General features: G+C 42.1%; 1 protein-coding gene across 1 annotated transcript in view; it reads right to left on the bottom strand.

Moving 5' to 3' along the window:
• The window catches only part of LOC115107971 (MAM domain-containing glycosylphosphatidylinositol anchor protein 2-like), a 137998-nt gene extending 134697 nt beyond the window's left edge, over positions 1 to 3301 (bottom strand). The window contains exons 1-2 of the mRNA XM_029631802.2: positions 3005 to 3301; positions 2698 to 2935 (exon numbers count right to left, since the gene is read on the bottom strand). Coding sequence (XP_029487662.2) covers positions 2698 to 2935; positions 3005 to 3190 — 424 coding nt within the window. The 5' untranslated portion in view covers positions 3191 to 3301. The remainder of the gene's footprint in view (positions 1 to 2697; positions 2936 to 3004) is intronic.
• Positions 3302 to 18881: the final 15580 nt, after the last annotated feature.

The raw sequence follows: 18881 nt of genomic DNA, 5'->3' as shown, positions 1-18881 counted from the left end.
AGGCTGGGGTGGGGTGGAGGCTGGGCTGGGCTGGGCTGGAGGCTGGGCTGGGCGTGATTAAGCATGACTACAGCTGGAGCTGGGATAGACTGTTAGTTTAGTTGGACTGGCCTGGGTCCGCGCTTGGCTGTGAGAGTTTCACAGTGTTCAGGATTGAGATACTTTAAGATTCCATCTCTATCCAAACACTTCTAGGGCGTGAGGCCCCATCTCTTTCCAAATACATCAACAGCGTGAGGCCCCATCTTTTTCATAACACTTCCATGGCCAGTAGCCCTGGCAGAGCTGCAGTGTAATCTGCTCTAAATGCTTATATTAAGAGACTGTAATTACCACTAGTCTCTCTCTCTCCCTTCTGGAGAACATCAGAGATGGCTTAGTTAGCCCAAACAGACCGCCAGCCAGGACCAAGACTAACCACTCAGTGCACAGCCGCACCATTGGCTAATAGGCTAATAAACCGCTGCGTCATTGGCTAACAACAACATAGCGACAGCCAGGATACAAAACAAGGAGATACAACAATTTTTCTCGACACAGTGTTCATACCTACTTCAGAACATCTCAATGTAGTCCCCAAAGAAAGCTACGGAAGGGCAATGACGAAGGCAGTACACAGTAGAACTGTATGTTCATTTTTCTCTTCTACCTGTACATGAATCACTGTGTCTGTAATGCAACGCTTTCATTGTATTCAAACCGCCGCAACTTAAAACAACCTTCACCTTAAAAAAACAAGTACGCTAAAAAAAACAATCCCATCCAAGCACAAAAGGCCCTTTCATATTATATGATCATCATAAAGACAGGTATTTCCTTTGTGTTTCTCTCTTCTTCTCTCAGACAGCAGCAGTGATGGTTCACATTAAAGAGTGTGTTTCTGCGTCGGTGAGTCTCGGCCAGGCACACACACGCGCGCAAACACACACGTGCAAACACACACGCGCAAACACACACACACACACACACACACACACACACACACACACACACACACACACACACACACACACACACACACACACACACACACACACACACACACACACACACACACACACACACACACACACACACTCCAAAGGGAAAGGCTGCACTACTTAGAAGATAATGAGGAAACAAACTGGACAAGTACGATTGATCCCACTGTTTTATAGCACGGGGGATTATCAAAGGATTATTTTAGGGTAATTATGCACGAAGGTCGACAACAGGCTTTCATGTTGCTGCAGTGAATGGCAGCAGGGTGTGTTGTCACAGTGTGTGTAGTAAAGAGAGAGAGGAGGTTTGCCATAGCTACACACACAGAGGCAAGCATGCACAGGCAGACACACACACACACACAAGTGCACACGCACAAATGCACGCACGCGCACACACACTTATCAGGAAGCCACCATGTGCCTTTCAAACACACCAAATCAGCAGCCAGCAAACTTGGAATGTTTCTTCGGGAACACAACTGCCTTTCTTTGGTCATTCCAATCTCAGAGGGACAACGGTCAAGATGCGCAACTGCATGCCTGTTTGGCAGAGGAATTCCAAGTGGAAATTCCCAATTGGAGCACCTCTCTTCTGAGGCATGTTATCGATCAGGTCCCGTCCATTAGCAAAAGAGATGAGCGATGGGGTAATTGGAGGCGGCACAACACAGCAGGATGGGAGATCATTGATTGACCTCTAAGTGGTAATTACACATGATACCCCCCAACCCCCCTCCCGACCCAGTGTAATCACTTCTCCCTGTTAACCCATAGGTCTCTTCTCTTCCTTAACACCTACCATTCTTTTCCTAACCACTACCAATGCAAACTTCTGCCCTTTTCTTTTCCTACTGTATCGATGGTACCCTCCACAAACTCACTGTGTTGGGTATGTGCTGTTTATCTTCAGGTTATTCTCTTGTAATGAAGCCACCATTCTAGTCACCAGAATATCCTTATCTAAAGTCTCACAGAGACATCATGCATGTAATGGATGTATGTCATGTTAGTAACACAAATGGTAATAGCAGCAGCCAATTAGATGAAAGGAGGGAATGGATTTAGTTTTGGAGCATGTCTGCATTCCAAATGGTAACATTCCAAATGGCACCCTATTCCCCATTTACTGCAGTAATTTTGATTAGAGCCCAGGTCAAAAGTGGTACACTATATAGGGAACATGGTGGTATTTGTGATGAAGCCCATAAATTGAGTTTGGATACCAGGCAATAGGATGTTTGGTTTGGATTTGTTTGGGGTAGGAAATAGGTCACATTGTGGAAACAATACCACATGCTAATTGGCAAATTCAATAGGCCACCATTTTATGTGTTTGTGGGAAATAGAGGAATTATGAAAGTGTATTTCTCCAGAGTGTGTATGTTTCAGCAGAAGAGAACATGTATATTGCTGTGTGTGTGTGTTAGTCTTGATGATGTACTGTATGCATGCATGTGTCTGTGTACATCCCAAATGGCACCCTATTCCCTATATAGTGCACTACTTTTGACCAAGGCCCACAAGGCTCTGATCAAAAGTAGTGCACTATACAGTATGGGCTACAGGATGCAATTTGGGATGCAAACACTGTGTAGTCTTACGGAAGTCTCTATCCACCACAGTGGCGAAATGCTGATATGTGTGTGTTATTGCTGAGTGTGGGGAAGTGTATAAGTCAATCTCCTGCTCTGACATGGCGGTGTGTGAGACTCACCAGTAGTGGAGGAGATGTTGACGTCTATGCTGATCTCAGGTATGCCCCCTCCCTTCAGCGCAGCCACACAGGTGTAGGTGCCAAAGTCAGTGAACTTCAGGTCGATGATGTCCAGGTTGGTGGTGCCTGGGGAAATGTCAGGGTCCGTCTGGGTGATTACCATTCGCTCAGAGCTACGCATGGCGCGGCCGTTCTTCAGCCAACCAAATGTCAGTTCCTCAGGGGGCGTGGCCTCCACCTGGAAGGAGTGGATAGGTGAGTATGCGTGTGAAAAGGGGATGGTGTGTGTGTGTGTGTGTGTTCTTACCTGGCAGGAGATCTTGACCTCGCGGCCTATTTGGATGTTGTCGTCATTATGGTAGGGGTCAGGGGTGATCCAGAAACGCCCCTTCTTCAGCGCTGTGTAGAGAACATACAGGCAGACACACCAAAAAGTGAGAGAGGTACGATGCATGTGTGTGTTTAAGTGGCAGCCACAGGAGTAATTCCACATTGCCCTTTATTTGACACTGTAGACAAAATATACACTTAAAAGCATTTTTCTGCTATTTGTAGAACAATAATGGAAAAAATTGCTTTTTTAGAAAGGAAATGTGTATTTTTGCATTTCCCCAACCTCATGAGACAACAAAAACACAACAGTTGAGAGGTTAGAGGCAGCATGGGTCAGCAACAGTGCAACACTTTTTAGAAGGGTGCAGGAAATTGATTTTGAATGGGGCGTCCAATTGTAAAGTAGCAAACTGCTGGCTGATCAGACTGAAATACTGAAATGTTTGTCTGAGATTCACTTTATCCATTCACGGTCTGTCTGAGATGTGATTCATCCAATCACACAATTGTTGCTTGCATTCATTGATTGGAGAGGAAGCCATTACACGAACAAACACACACACACACACACACACACACACACAGAAAGCAGAACATTTGAGAAATATCAATGGAAAGATACTTATGACTAATCCAGTTTAGTTTTCAAACAGTGTCATCAAATCAGAGTGAAGAGAAAAGCGGGCTGATTTCATTCTAATCTATGTTGCATTGTTTCCCAACGCTGCTGCTGTACAATTCATCTCGTCTGCACACACAAAAAATGATGGCGCTACAGAAATCGTTTCATCTAGCAATTCCCTTGAGACATTATCAGATTCGGTTTGGCGAAAAAGGAAAATGAAAACAAAACCTGCATGTCAGGTTTAAACACAGGAAATTGAATGTGCAAATCATTGCGATGCTGGAGCCGAGCAGAAAGAAGAGGGGGGCACAGAGGGAAAGATTGACACAAGCCTGCACACTAAGAAACCAGACTCAAACCAGACTTAAATCAATGTCAGCAGGCGGGTGAAAGACTGAAGACTGTTCCTGACATGTCTCAACAAATGTTAGTGTTTGATTTTTATTAGGATCCCCATTAGAGGTTGAAAAAGCAGCAGCTACTCTTCCTGGGGTCCACACTTTACATGAAACATGAGATAATACAGAATACTAACAGACAAGAACAGCTCAAGGACAGAACTACATCAATTTACAAAAGGCCCACATAGTTTGTGTGTATGTATTGATATGTAGGCTATCTATGTCAAATAGAGGAGAGGTGTTGTGAGGTGTTGCTTTATCAGCTTTTTTAAACCAGGTTTTCTGTTCATTAAATGAGATGGGAGTTCCATGCAATAATGGTTCTATATAATACTGTATTTCTTGAATTTGTTCTGGATTTGGGAACTGTGAAAATACCCCTGGTGGCATGTCTGGTGTGGTAAGCGTGTGTGCCAGAGATGTGTGTATGTTGACTATGCAAACAATTAGGAATTTTAATGTTTCTTACAAAAAGACAAAGTGATGCAGTCAGTCTCTCCTCAACTCTTAGCCAAAAGACACTGGCATGCAGTATTTACATTAGCTCTCTGAATACAATGAAGTGCAACACGTGCCGCTCTGTTCTGGATCAGTTGCTGCTAAACTAGGTCTTTCCTTGCAGCACTCGACCACACGAATGGACAATAGTCAAGATATGACTGTCACGCCCTGGCCTTAGTTATCTTTGTTTTCTTTATTATTTTGGTTAGGTCAGGGTGTGACATGGGGGATTTATGTGTTTTGACAGTTCTAGGGTTTTTTGTATGTTTATGGGGCTGTTTCCTTTCTAGGTAGTTTGTAGGTCTATGGTTGCCTAGATTGGTTCTCAATTAGAGGCAGCTGTCTATCGTTGTCTCTGATTGGGAACCATATTTAGGCAGCCATATTCTGTGGGTATTTTGTGGGTGATTGTCTTCTGTCTTTGAACCAGATAGGACTGTTTCGGTTTTCACATTTGTTGTTTTATATTTTGTAGTGTTCTCGTGTTATGGTCTTTATTAAACATGTTGAACTCTAACCACGCTGCATTTTGGTCCTCCTCTCCTTCAACGGAAGAAAACCGTTACAATGACAAAACTAGAGCCTGTAGGACTTGGTTTTTGGAGTGTGGTGTCAAAAAAAGCAGAGCATCTCTTTATTACGGACAGACCTCTCCCCATCTTTACAACCATTGAATCTATATATTTTGACCATGACAGTTTCCAATCTAAGGTATCACCAAGTAATTTAGTCTCCTCAACTTGTTTAACAGCTACACCATTCAGTGTCGAGAGCCCAGTGTCGTGTCTTCAGTATCCTTAATGTGATGACATGCTATTTTATCAAATCTAATACCTAACGTTTAATTGATTACGCAATTGAATTAAATCATGTAACAAAAAATGCATTAATAACCTGGGGCACCATGGAGAAGTTTATTTAAGGACATCTGTCTTCCGAATGAATTCTTAGAGATCTAAAGATCTCTTACATTTCAGTCATCATTAATTATACTTTACTTTCTTTCAGCCTCATCTGAACGTCGTACAATTCTTGGTTGTATGCACGAACCTTAGTTTCCATAATGGAAAAAGCAATATACAAATTGGCTTAATTATTTAGTTACTAACTAACAAAATAATCACAGAAATACGTAAAAAACAGTAGAAAAACAGTAGATATTGGTTACTAACAATGATAGAAAAGTCCCTAGTGGACTAAACAGACATGACAGCTTGGTAGACAAAAGGAAAGGGGTGGGACTGAGAGAGCAGGAAAGACAAAATGGATTCATTACACATAGTCTATAATTATATTCATTGATATGCTAATCCTTTCCACATGAACGGCACATGAACGGCCGCTCGAGAATAATCGCAATGCATATATATTTACGCCCGTATGTCGTTGGTGGCTTCTCTGTTGGATTCCTCGATCGTCTTGTAGGGTTCATCAAAGTCTCTGGTAAGTCTTTCGCGGCTCTGGTGGTTAGAATGGATACTTCAGACTACCATTCAGAAATGTTCTCATAGATTGATGCTTCGGCGGTTGTCAGTATTCTCGTTCTAGGTTAAAGTAATTTCTAACTGCAGACCGGAAATTCGTGTCATCTAGAATTTGCTTCTTCTGTAGTGAATCGAGTCTCAGAGTAGCTAATGCTCCACGTGGGATGGTTTTCTAGTCTTATGGTTTGTGTGGTCTTAACCTTTAGAGACGTCCAGCTTACCGTGGGTTTATTTGCCTTGTTGTAGTTTGAAAGACTTCACACCAGCGTCACCAGGCATGTTTTGGTCTGGTGGGTTTAATCCTCTTTCAAATAAGAGGCGTATCTATGATGCCTAATGTGATGTCTGGGCTCACGGGTGTGTGGCCACTGACTAGTTAATCTTTATATGAAAATCCATACTCTCATTTAGAATGTTAATAATTTCACATTACATTTTTTCACAAATAGTTTAATGTTTAATCACATAGGTTTCACAATATTTAGATGTAAACCTGACAGCTGGAAATGCACACTTTAAAATATACCGTTGTGTGGGTTTCCTGTCCTTCATGAGATCACCAAATGAAACACACTCGTCATAACTGTCCATTATGTGTCCACGGACCATTCCCACATTCTCAAAAGTATAAATATTATTTAATTCTCCCATTTTGGGGATTTAGGAGTTTGGCCAAGTGAAGGCCTTTGTTCTCTCTCTGTGCTCTCTCCCTCTCTTTCTGCATGACCAGGGGGAGAGAGTCTCTGCCAAGAATTTATGACCTGAGATAACAAAACCTGGGTTAGGAGAGAGAGAGAAAGGGCCTCGTCATGACACCAGATTCAGCTGAGGTCTTAAACTTAGGGAATTATTTGTACCAAATACAATGCTCTTAATTTTAGAGATGTTCAGGAACAGTTTATTACTGGCTACCTATTCCAAAACAGACTGCAACATTTTGTTAAGGGTTTCAGGGACATTAGTAGCTGTGTTTGCTGATGTGTATATGGTTGAATCATCAGCATACATCGACACACATACTTTGTTTAATGCCAGTGGCAGGTCATAGGTAAAAATAGAAAAGGGTAAAGGGCTTAGAGAGCTGCCCTGCGGTACACCACACTTTACATGTTTGACTTTAGAGAAGCTTCCATTAAAAAAACTGTGAGTTCTATTAGATAACTCTGAATCCACAATTTGGCTGAGGTTTATTCATGTCTCGGTAGGTTCCTGCAAGGCTTAGATCACAGTTAATTTATCTTCACACATTTAATTTGTGACATACTTTTCTCTCCGGAGCAGCTTTAGGACTGTAACAAGTATACAAATAATTTTTAAGTGGTGCTGAATAACATTATGTGACCCGTTTCAGGAAACTAGGGTAATGTCGCGGGTCACTACTTCATAGGAGAGCCATTTGAAAGTAAACTTTTTTTTTAAATCGAAATGCGTTTTTGGGCAGAACTGCCTTCTTGAACATGTGAACTTTCATGTGCCTTAATCAACTTGTATGCCATCTGTAAATAAAAATGTAATGAAAAATGAATAAGGCAACAACCTTCCCGCTAGCCATGATTGGCTGAAATAATGAGTGGGCTGGACATGCCGAGAGATGAGTTTTGATTGGTCGGCAATACAGCACACTTCTGTCTATTTGAGCTGGTCAGTATTTTATGTATTGCTCTCCACTTTCTGGAGGACAGAGTTTTGAAATCAGTGTAATTAGAGCAAGATAGCTAAGGAGATGGAGAAAACACCTTTCTCCGGATTACATCTTCAAACTAAGTTCAACCATGGCATCCGTGACAGGAAGACTCGTCCATCCATGAATGATGTACACATGGAAGATAGTCCATCGTTATGTGTATTATCTTCTTATTCGTATCTCAGATGCAAGTAACCATTTCGGGTGCATTCATAAATTCAGTCTGGCCATCTACTCCGGTTTCAGAGCTCTCTCGTCTGAGTGGGACAGAGCGCAGGATAAATTATGTAATTAAAAGGTTGGCAAAAAAGCATAATACATTTTTTTTTGCCAGCAGCACAGTTACAGTCACCAATGCTCTGGATAACATGTAAACAGCCTAACCAGCTCTGCTAGGGCGAGTAAAATGGTCAGAGTTTCGGTGGGGGCTAAAGCTTAAGAGGGTGTGAATGATGTTGAATGGCTGTAGACAAAAAAAACTCTCTCCAGTCGGTACAAAAACATTCAAAGGCCATCACATGCACTATATGATTTACCATTGGGTAGCTCTGTGTCTCTACACAATTTCACTTGTTGCTACATAAGATCGAATCAAGGCGGTCGGTCACATACAGCCATGGATCAACTATACTGTAGGCATTCGACTATAGTGAAGGCAAAAGCCCTTTTGATATTACATATATTGTTCAAAATTAGTTGCGTACGTAATTATGTCTGTTGATATTGAAAAAGTTGTGCTGAATCACAATATATCCATGGATTGACAGTGACCTTCACAATTCAAACATCAGGTATTAACGAAAAGCCACATCACCGCTCTGTCTGTACGCTCTCAATAGAACAGCCTAGTATGTCATCATGTTGGAAAGGCAATATTCCTGAGATGTAATATAATATAATACAGTAATACTATTGGACGTATTTACACAGTGGTGGAAGCAGTATACACTTGGTTCCAACCATATAAATAGTAAATACAAGCACATAGAGGTACTGTATGGGGAATCAGTGAATTAAATGGTTTAGAGTGGATACTACCAGTGTACCTTAACAGTGTGAAAGGCTATTTTGTGTTGCCTCTGTGTTGAGTTGATCTATTACAGCATTCCATTAATACTAGTACACAGACTGTATCCTAGGGGATGGACTACTATAATCCAATCAGATCCCATTTAGGCTCCCGATTGGCGCAGCAATCTAAGGCACTGAATCTCAGTGCTTGAGGTGTCACTACAGACACCCTGGTTTGATTCCAGGCTGTATCACAACCGTCCGTGATTGAGAGTCCCATAGGGCAGTGCACAATTGGCCCAGCGTTGTTCGGGTTTGGCTGGTGTAGGCTGTCATTGTAAATAAGATTTTGACTTGCCTAGATAAATAAAGTTTTTTTTATTTTTATGTTGTGCGTGTGTGTGCGTGTGTGTGCATGTGTGTCACAAAGGTGTCAGTGTACAAACATTGGATTAAGACTGTAACAATTCACTCTACCTTAGTTAACTGTCTAGTGTGAATACTCTGACACTGTCAAGTCAAGTTCAAGTTCAACACGGTGTGGACTGCCTCCCTCTTGAAAACATATTGTCCACCAAACCCCAAATCCTTCCCCAAAACTCTACACGCATTCCTCAAGCAAGGATACAGGAGACACAGGCAAGCAAGCAAGCAAGCAAGCACGCATGCATGTACACACACACACACACACACACACACACCTCTATACAACAACAACAACACAATCATTACAAAGGCCCAGTGAATCTTTAACGCGGGCACCGCTCGGAAACAAAACCTTCCCATTTACTGTAGGAGGGTAAACCCATCGCTCTGCTTGTCTCCGCCTGTTCTTACATCACTTCCAGCACTTCATCCATACCTCAAAAGAACATGCGACTATAGAAGCGGTGTGGAGTAAGCTGGTGGAGCATGTTGGTATACAGAGAGTCACTTATTAAGAAGAATCCTAGCAAATCGGAGCGGGAGAGGGGAGGAGAGGTGAGGAGACAACCTGGACTCATGGTTAGATGTAGCATAGTAAATAAAAATCTTGGCCACTTAAATTAGTATGATATATTACATTATGTATAGTATGTTTGTAATAATTTACCAAGACAGGGGCTGACCGTTTTCATAGCATAGTGGTTCATTTTGAATGTTTGTCATTACTCTGCCCTTTGGCCACACCTAGTGGACTACATCATATCATGGCCATTGAAATGTCACTGATCGCTGTTAACATTGTTCAATAACTAAAGCTGAAGGTTATACTCTTCGTTTAAAGTGTGACCGAAACCCAATTAGTGCACTTGCCTAATGACGTATTTTATTTTATGTAACTTCTTTCCTAGGTCGGTTTGACCTCACAGCACATTAGGGTAATCAACGGATGCTGAGTAAGAGAATTCCTGCTGCTCGTCTTGTTCATAATGATGAGTTTAGGATTTGTATTTTTTTCTATAAAATGGTATTGTACTATCGCTTTTAATTTTTTTGTCTATGTTGGGAATGTCGGGGATCCGTGGGGGGTGTATGTTGGGAATGTCGGGGATCCGTGGGGGTGTATGTTGGGAATGTCGGGGATCCGTGGGGGTGTATGTTGGCATTATCCAAATATTCTTGTGCTCTGTTTCTGTCTCTCTAAAGGACTTGAGTTTTTTTTTATTCAGATGTTTTTTTTCATGCTGCTCCTCTCTCAATCTCTCTTTTCCTCTTTCTTCTTCATTTGACTTCTCCTCTTATCAATAATTGAGTTTCAACTTTCAGCCTCTGCGTATAATTCAGGGGATGGTGAAGTTGAATACTGCCGGTCTATTGTCATGTGTCCACGAGTTCTTGACGATTCAGTTTCCTTTGTTTGACATAATGAGCATTGTAAGAAATGATATTTTCCCATAATACAGCTTTGAACGTCTCCCAAAGAAGAGAGGGGGAGGTGTCGTCATTTTTATTAATTTGAATGAATACATAGGGTCGTGTTAAATCTTTTTGTGTGTGTTCGGATTAAGAGCTAAGTCCAGAATGTGGGGGGGGGGATGTTCTGAAATTACTATAGCAGAATATTCTGTCATTTTAAATGAGGGGAGAATGTTACTATCTAAAAAAAAAGTAGTCTACGCGAGTAGGTTTGATGAACATGAGAAAAGTAGGAGAAGTCCTTTGTGTCCGGGTGGAGGAAGCGCCATGGATCAACACAACCCATTTGGGTCATGAATGTAGAAATGTCTTTTGCAGAAATACTTTCCAATTGTTCCTCAAATGCAATGTACAGTATGCTATACCATGTTGTAGCTCTGTGTCTCTGCTTTTATTCAATGTAAAAACACAATTTCAAATTTTGCTACTTAAGACTTCCACTGATAAAGCAGAGTTTCTGTTGCAACAAACAAAGGGGATGAACTATGAATATGGTAACAAGGCCAGCCATCTTTTGGCAAACCAACTTAAATGCCAGTCAGCATCTCACCTCTCAGGTAAATGACTCTTCCCATAATCTTACAAGTGATCCCCCCTAATATTAACTTTTGTGTCATTTTATTCTAACTTCTACAAATCCAAATCCCCATCAGATAATACGGCTATGGACAACTTTTTAGATATCAATGGATTGAATATCCAATCTATGGACATGAGTAAAGTTCTGGATAACCCTCTGCTTCTAGATGACATAACAAAGGGTCTAAAATTAATGCAAAGTGGCAAGGCCCCAGGCCCGGATGGCTTCCCCGTCGATTTGTATAAAGCATTCTCAGATCAACTCGCCCCATTACTATTAAATATGTTCATGGACTCCATATCACAGGGCTCTCTCCCCCTGATGCTAACTCAAGCCTTCATCTCACTTATGCTCAAAAAAGAGAATGGATATGTGGATATCGGCCCATTTAACTTTTGAACGCTGATGTTAAACTATTATCTAAGGTTCTAGCATGCCGGTTGGAACCCTGCCTTCAGGATGTCATATCTGATGCTCAAACGGGTTTCATCAAAGGGTGACAACTGTTTTCCAATGTATACCGTCTTTTGAACATTAATTTCTCTCTTTCTGTCTCTCCAGACCCCAAAATTGTTGATTTTCTTGATGCGGAGAAGGCTTTCGACCGGGTGGAGTGGGATTATTTATTTAAGATTTTGGGAAGATTTGGTTTTGGGTCCAATTTCATCTCATGGATACGTCTGCTCTATTCTTCTCCTATGGCTAGGGTACACACCAACTCTCAACATTCAAAATACTTCCCCGTCTCCAGAGGGACCGGTCAAGGGTGTCCTATGTCCCCGCTCCCTTTTTGCAGTTCCGATAGAACCACTTTCCTTGGCATTAAAATGATCATCATCATACACTGGAATCCACTGAGCTGGTGAAGAACACAAAGTGTTCAAAGTGCAGATTATCTACAGTTATATATCACTAACCCTGTGAACTCTGCCAATAACATAGTGCATATTTTAGGGGCGGCAGGGTAGCCTAGTGGTTAGAGCATTGGACTAGTAACCGGAAGGTTGCAAGTTCAAATCCCCAAGCTGACAAGGTACAAATCTGTCGTTCTGCCCCTGAACAGGCAGTTAACCCACTGTTCCTAGGCCGTCATTGAAAATAAGAATTTGTTCTTAACTGACTTGCCTAGTAAAATAAAGGTAAAATAAAAAATAAAACATTCGGATCATTCTCAAGTTACAAAGGAAACATTCAGAAAAGGGAACGTTGTCCGATCAACCCCACTGCCACGCAAATTCCCCCTGGAGCCCTCTGGTTTTTCCTATTTAGGTGTGAATATGACACATTCTCTAGCTACGCTCCATAAAACTAACTTTGCATGTCTAGTCACATGAGTTAAAGTAGACTTAAAACGCTGGGATAGTCTGCCTCTCTCCTTAGCTGGCAGAATTCATCTTTCTGCCAAAATCATTTTTTACCAGGTTGGATAGGCTCGTCAGTCATTTTATCTGGGCAGGCAAATCACCTATGATACATAGGGCAAAACTTAAAAGAAAGAGACGGAGGATTGGCACTTCCAAATGTACTGCTTTACTATCGAGCAACCAATATTTGAAAGATTATGGTCTGGTGTGATGCTTCAAGTAACAACTGGTGCTCATTAGAAGCACACTCCTGCCAATCATCCTCCCTTTTTGCTCTTACTTGTGCCTCACTGTCCTTGTGTCCTTCAAAGTATACGGGAAACCCCATTTGTGCTCTCTACTTTGAAGATCTGGGGATAATTTCGTCAACATTTTAGACTTTCTGCCCCTTCTCTTCTAAACCCTATTTGGAACAACCACTTATTATTATTATTATTTTTTTTTTTTTGCTGTGGAATCGGCAGGGTCTGATTTCTAGAATATATGACATTATGCTTTCCTCTGAACCCTCTCCAATAAACAAAATCAAGACAGACTGGGGTAGTGAACTTGAACTTGACCTTACTGGTGGGAGGAGGCCCATAGGGCTAACTCCACATCCTCATGTACTCATTACGTTTAATTCAGTTACAGGTCTTGCACAGAATTCACTACACCAAAGCAAAACGTTGTAAATTCCTCCCAGACACAAATGACACGTGACAGATGTTCAATCACTCCGGCAACCCACACCCATATGTTTTATTCATGTTCTAAGCTGTCTGAGTCTTGGTCATCCTTTTTTAATACATACTCTCTCTAAAATTCTAGATCTTGACCTGCAGCCTTGTCCTTTGATTGCTATATTTGGAGTTCCATCTTTGTTACCTAGTCTCGCTAAAAGTAAAGCAGATTTAGCGTTTGCTTCCCTCATAGCCGCCAGCAGATCTTGCTTAATTGGAAATCCTCCAAACCTCCCACTGTAACATCTTGGTTGAACGTTCGAATGTCTTTTCTACACTTCGAAAAAATTAAATACACTTTGAGAGGTTGTATTGATTACTTTTTCTTGAGATGGCAGCCTTTAATATTATTTTTTGAACAGTTGCCTTCTATTTATCAGGAGTAAGAATGTTGGCCAACAGGGGATATGAGAGGATGAGAAGGGACAGTATATTGTGTTATTTATTTTTGTGTATGTATATGTGTGTATGTGTGTGTGTATGTATGTATGTATGTATGTATGTATGTATGTATGTATGTATGTATGTATGTATGTACAGTGGGGCAAAAAATGATTTAGTCAGCCACCAATTGTGCAAGTTCTCCCACTTAAAAAGATGCGAGAGGCCTGTAATTTTCATCATAGGTACACTTCAACTATTACAGACAAAATGAGACAACAAAAAAAATCCAGAAAATCACATTGTAGGATTTTTTTATGAATTTATGGTGGAAAATAAGTATTTGGTCAATAACAAAAGTTTCTCAATACTTTGTTATATACCCTTTGTTGGCAATGACAGAGGTCAAACGTTTTCTGTAAGTCTTCACAAGGTTTTCACACACTGTTGCTGGTATTTTGGCCCATTCCTCCATGCAGATCTACTCTAGAGCAGTGAAGTTTTGGGGCTGTTACTGGGCAACACGGACTTTCAACTCCCTCCAAAGATTTTCTATGGGGTTGAGATCTGGAGACTGGCTAGGCCACTCCAGGACCTTGAAATGCTTCTTACGAAGCCACTCCTTCATTGCCCGGGCGGTGTGTTTGGGATCATTGTCATGCTGAAAGACCCAGCCACGTTTCATCTTCAATGCCCTTGCTGATGGAAGAAGGTTTTCACTCAAAATCTCATGATACATGGCCCCATTCATTCTTTCCTTTACACGGATCAGTCGTCCTGGTCCCTTTGCAGAAAAACAGCCCCAAAGCATGATGTTTCCACCCCAATGCTTCACAGTAGGTATGGTGTTCTTTGGATGCAACTCATTCTTTGTCCTCCCAAACACGACGAGTTGAGTTTTTACCAAAAAGTTCTATTTTGGTTTCATCTGACCATATGACATTATCCCTATCTTCTTCTGGACCATCCAAATGCTCTCTAGCAAACTTCAGACAGGCCTGGACATGTACTGGCTTAAGCAGGGGGACACGCTGGAGGAGAGGAGAGAGCCTGCATACAACAAACAGCTCAGAAACAGGAAACACTTACTGAATGTAGACCTTTCCTGCATTCAAATGGCAAAATCGGCCTCTAGTGACCTCATGGTTGGAATGTTATTCAGTTTTGTTATATTTCAGTCTTCTGTGATGTATATATAGTGTCATATTGGGATACAAACTCAAAATGGAATAGATTTCAACTCTATATCTGACATGGTACAGGTGTCTTTTTTTTCTAAGCCCATAACCATGTGTGTGAGGTGTATACTTTTGTGTCAAAGTAGATTTGTTTAAGACTACCAAGAAACACTGTGTGACCCTGATTTAGCTCACTGCAGTAGTTAAAAGCGTTTAAGTGCCGTGAGCACCGAGGCACAAAATGAAAGTTAACGTGCACAAACACACATTCACCATGCATTATTAATGAAAAGGCTTTTGGAAGTTGGCTCTCTTCACCGCTCTGAACATTTCTGTCACAGAACCAGGGCCATGGTTGTGCGGGAGAGAAAGAAATGATCAATGAATACTGTATCCAGTAAGACTTTTCTTTTAAAGCTTTTTACTCCTACCTGCGCTCTACAGAATACTTTTCTACCCTGCATTATCAGAAAGACAATGGAAGGAACTGTTTAAACACTTACTGCACTCCACTAATGCCACGCAATTTCTTTCTTTCTTCTATGATCTAAAGAGGTTACACTGATTACATTGTAGCTAGGGCACTGATGAATAGGATACTTTCTAGTTACCTGGATTTTATTTACCTCTTTGAATATGAATCATGATGCAACCTCTTGCGTGTTTTATTTAGCCAAAGTGCTTGTGCCTGTAAAGAGAGTGTACTATTCTCCCTGGCTTTTAGACTTTAGGCGTGTGTGTGTGTGTGTGTGTGTGTGTGTGTGTGTAATAGTCTCCATGGTGGTCCAGTAGCTGTGGTGAATAATAATGGGTGGCCTGTAACATGAATAAGTAGATAATGACACAATGAAAGAAGTCTTTTTGGGGTTTGGTCCATAGAGGACTCGAGTCACACGGCTGATTACAATACCCCCTCATGGGAGCTGCTTAGCTAACGAGGGGACACATGCCCCTGACGTGGGTACAATGACACAATTACAGGCACGTACACACACACACAAATTCACATACACACAGAGACAGACAGACACACACTATCCCTGAACCCTCCTCAAGACTGGCTGACAAGATGACACTGACACCTATATCTCTATTTCTAGCCCCCAGTCTCTCTCCCTCTCTGTCCATCCATCTCTCATTTGGCACCACACAATGGCCTCCATACATCCATTCATCTCTCCCACTGGTAATCAGCAGGTTTAGCTTAGCGGTCCTCTCTCAGGGCCAGATGGCTCTCTCTCTCCTCTACTTTACCTACCTCCTCTCGGGGACATTAGTCAAGGGTAAAGACATACAGGGGACAGAGACATTAGCACCAGACCCCAGCCATACAGACCCCCGCCAGACACACACACACACCGTCCAACCCCAGACCCCGACCACAGACACACACCCCTCTCTGATTATCATCATACTATCACACATTCACGCCATGCCTCCACACGCTAACGCTCACACACACTGACATATGCCAATGTTTGGATGTGGCGAGTGACAGGCCGTTGTGCTGTATATTACCTTTTTGGTTGACCTCTAATGGACTTGACAAGTTCAGTCACAGGCCAGCAGGACTCACACACACACACACAAACAACCACACTTACACACACTGACAAATAACCCCAGTCCTGAAGGCCGCTGCCCAACTCTCTAGTCTGTCTGCCAGGCCCACTCACCCAGACCATTACATTTGCCATTTATGAATGGAAATGTATGCAGCTCCGAACCAGAATGTATTCCAGAGCAAATTTGAGTCATTCACATGTTGATTTACATGCTGGCGTCCAGGTTGTTACAAGTCACGTCATGAGGGGTTTGTTTTCCCCTAACAATTCTCAACAACAGCCTAAATAACATCAGCAGGCAGGCTCACTATGAAACCCATTGCAGTTTTTCTCTGCTATTAATAACACAGAACCCCCTCACAGAGAGTGTAGAGCCTGTGTGTGTTGTGGAGGGGTTGCCTGTGTGTGTGAGTTGCTGTGTGTTCGCTGACTGAAATGGCTGATGTCTCATTTGGAGTCATTTGGAAGGAAGAAAGTCCTGGAGGAATTGTCAGGCGAGACAACAGCAGAACATCGTTTGATTCTGAATGTTTGATACCTCCAGCACCACTCATTTCTCCACATCACACACCTGCAAAGCACACTGTTTTAAGAACGCACAGGGAGGAAACATAGGTACAGTACTAGGAAACGTAGGTACAGTGCTAGGAAACGTAGCTACAGTACTAGGAAACGTAGCTACAGTGCTAGGAAACATAGCTACAGTGCTAGGAAACGTAGCTACAGTGCTAGGAAACGTAGCTACAGTACTAGGAAACGTAGCTACAGTACTAGGTGTGTAAATGGTATTGGTGGGGGAAAAGGAAATTAACGCAAGGCAATGTCTCTTAGACGTTCCTCTCACTGCATGCTGTCGCTTCACGTTTGATAAACCGGTGTAGTGAACAATTCACAGACATGCAGTAGTTACACACACACACACACACACACACACACCCTAACAAATTAACTAAGTGTTGACAGAGGTGGAGAATATATCTCATTGTCCAGGTCATTGTGTCACTAAAGTATCCTTTTGTTGCCAAACATTGTGATCTGGACTAAAAACACAGGGTATTGACCTGCATTTACAGACATGTCTCCTTCCTTTCATCCATGAAAAGAACATGGTAGTAGAGCTGCGGTGAACCAACAGCATGCTGAGCTGTACCAGGGGGCAAGCCAAACACACACACACACACACACACACACACACACACACACACACACACACACACACACACACACACACACACACACACACACACACACACACACACACACACACACACACACACACACACACACACACAGCACTGTAGGAGGGGGCGAGCCAAATGGCGAGCCAACACGGCTGGTGGGACAGCATGGTCAGAAACGCCACCATCTGCTGACAACAGATCTGTGGAAAACACAGACAGTCTCTTTGGCAACACCCGCACGAGAGGGCTTCTCAAGGACTAGAGTGTGATCAACATAAAGACACACAAACATGTGTAAACAAATATACATACTTTAAACATATAGTAACACATATACAGTGTAATATCTGTTCACATACACACACACACATATGCACACACACAAAATATGCATGCTCATACACACACGTACATGCCCACACACACACCACCACCACTATCCTAACCAGCTGTCATATTCAGCATGACCAAATGAACTGTGCTAAGTGCTTGTCCTACTTCACTGAGTTCATCCCAGTTTCTCCGGCAACACAGTCTTCACTCAACTCACCACAACACTTAAGACTCACACTATATAAATCAAACATTTAAATGTCTCATCCTACTATACGGCCGGAGAACCAATGGCTCTTCCAAAGGCAAGTCTATAATATTGGCTGTTCCATGTATGAATTACCTTAAGGGAAAGAGCCTTGGACACTAAATCCTTAACACATTGGCTGCTCCCAAAGGCAAGTCTGCAATTATTAGCTTCTTCGTGTGTCAATTACCTTGAGGGGAAGAGACTTGGACGCTAAGTCTTCATCCCAGTTGATTGTCAAACAGCCTGTAGTGCCTTCAGCTTGACTGCCATGGCTTAATGACTCTAATTGGCCGTTAATAAGTATCTTTAATGAGTGGTTTCACATGCATCCCCATGCTATTGGCTTCACCCTACAGTTTATTGCACAGAAGTCGTAACACTGTATGGAATATGTTGATATGCTCTCAATGTGTCTCCAACTATAGCACCGTGTGTTGTAGGATCGTACAGGCAATACAGCTTTCCTAATGCAACATCAAAAGTGAGATATGTCAATTGTAGTGAAACAATGCTCACACACTGAATTAACTCTGTAGCAGCAAAAGAAACAAGTAACCATATTAATAACCATTCCTTTCACTTGAATGTTGAGAATCGGATTAGCTCATAAAGAAATAGTCCATGAGCAGCCTAAGCGGGACTAAAATCTCTGACCCTTGCCTCTGTCAGTCCATTACATACAGTAAGTCATT

This window comes from Oncorhynchus nerka, linkage group LG24 (assembly GCF_034236695.1).
Source record: "Oncorhynchus nerka isolate Pitt River linkage group LG24, Oner_Uvic_2.0, whole genome shotgun sequence".
Classification (NCBI taxonomy): Eukaryota; Metazoa; Chordata; class Actinopteri; order Salmoniformes; family Salmonidae; genus Oncorhynchus; species Oncorhynchus nerka.
The sequence above is the reverse complement of the archived record's forward strand: the minus strand, read 5'-3'. Positions and strand labels throughout refer to the sequence as shown.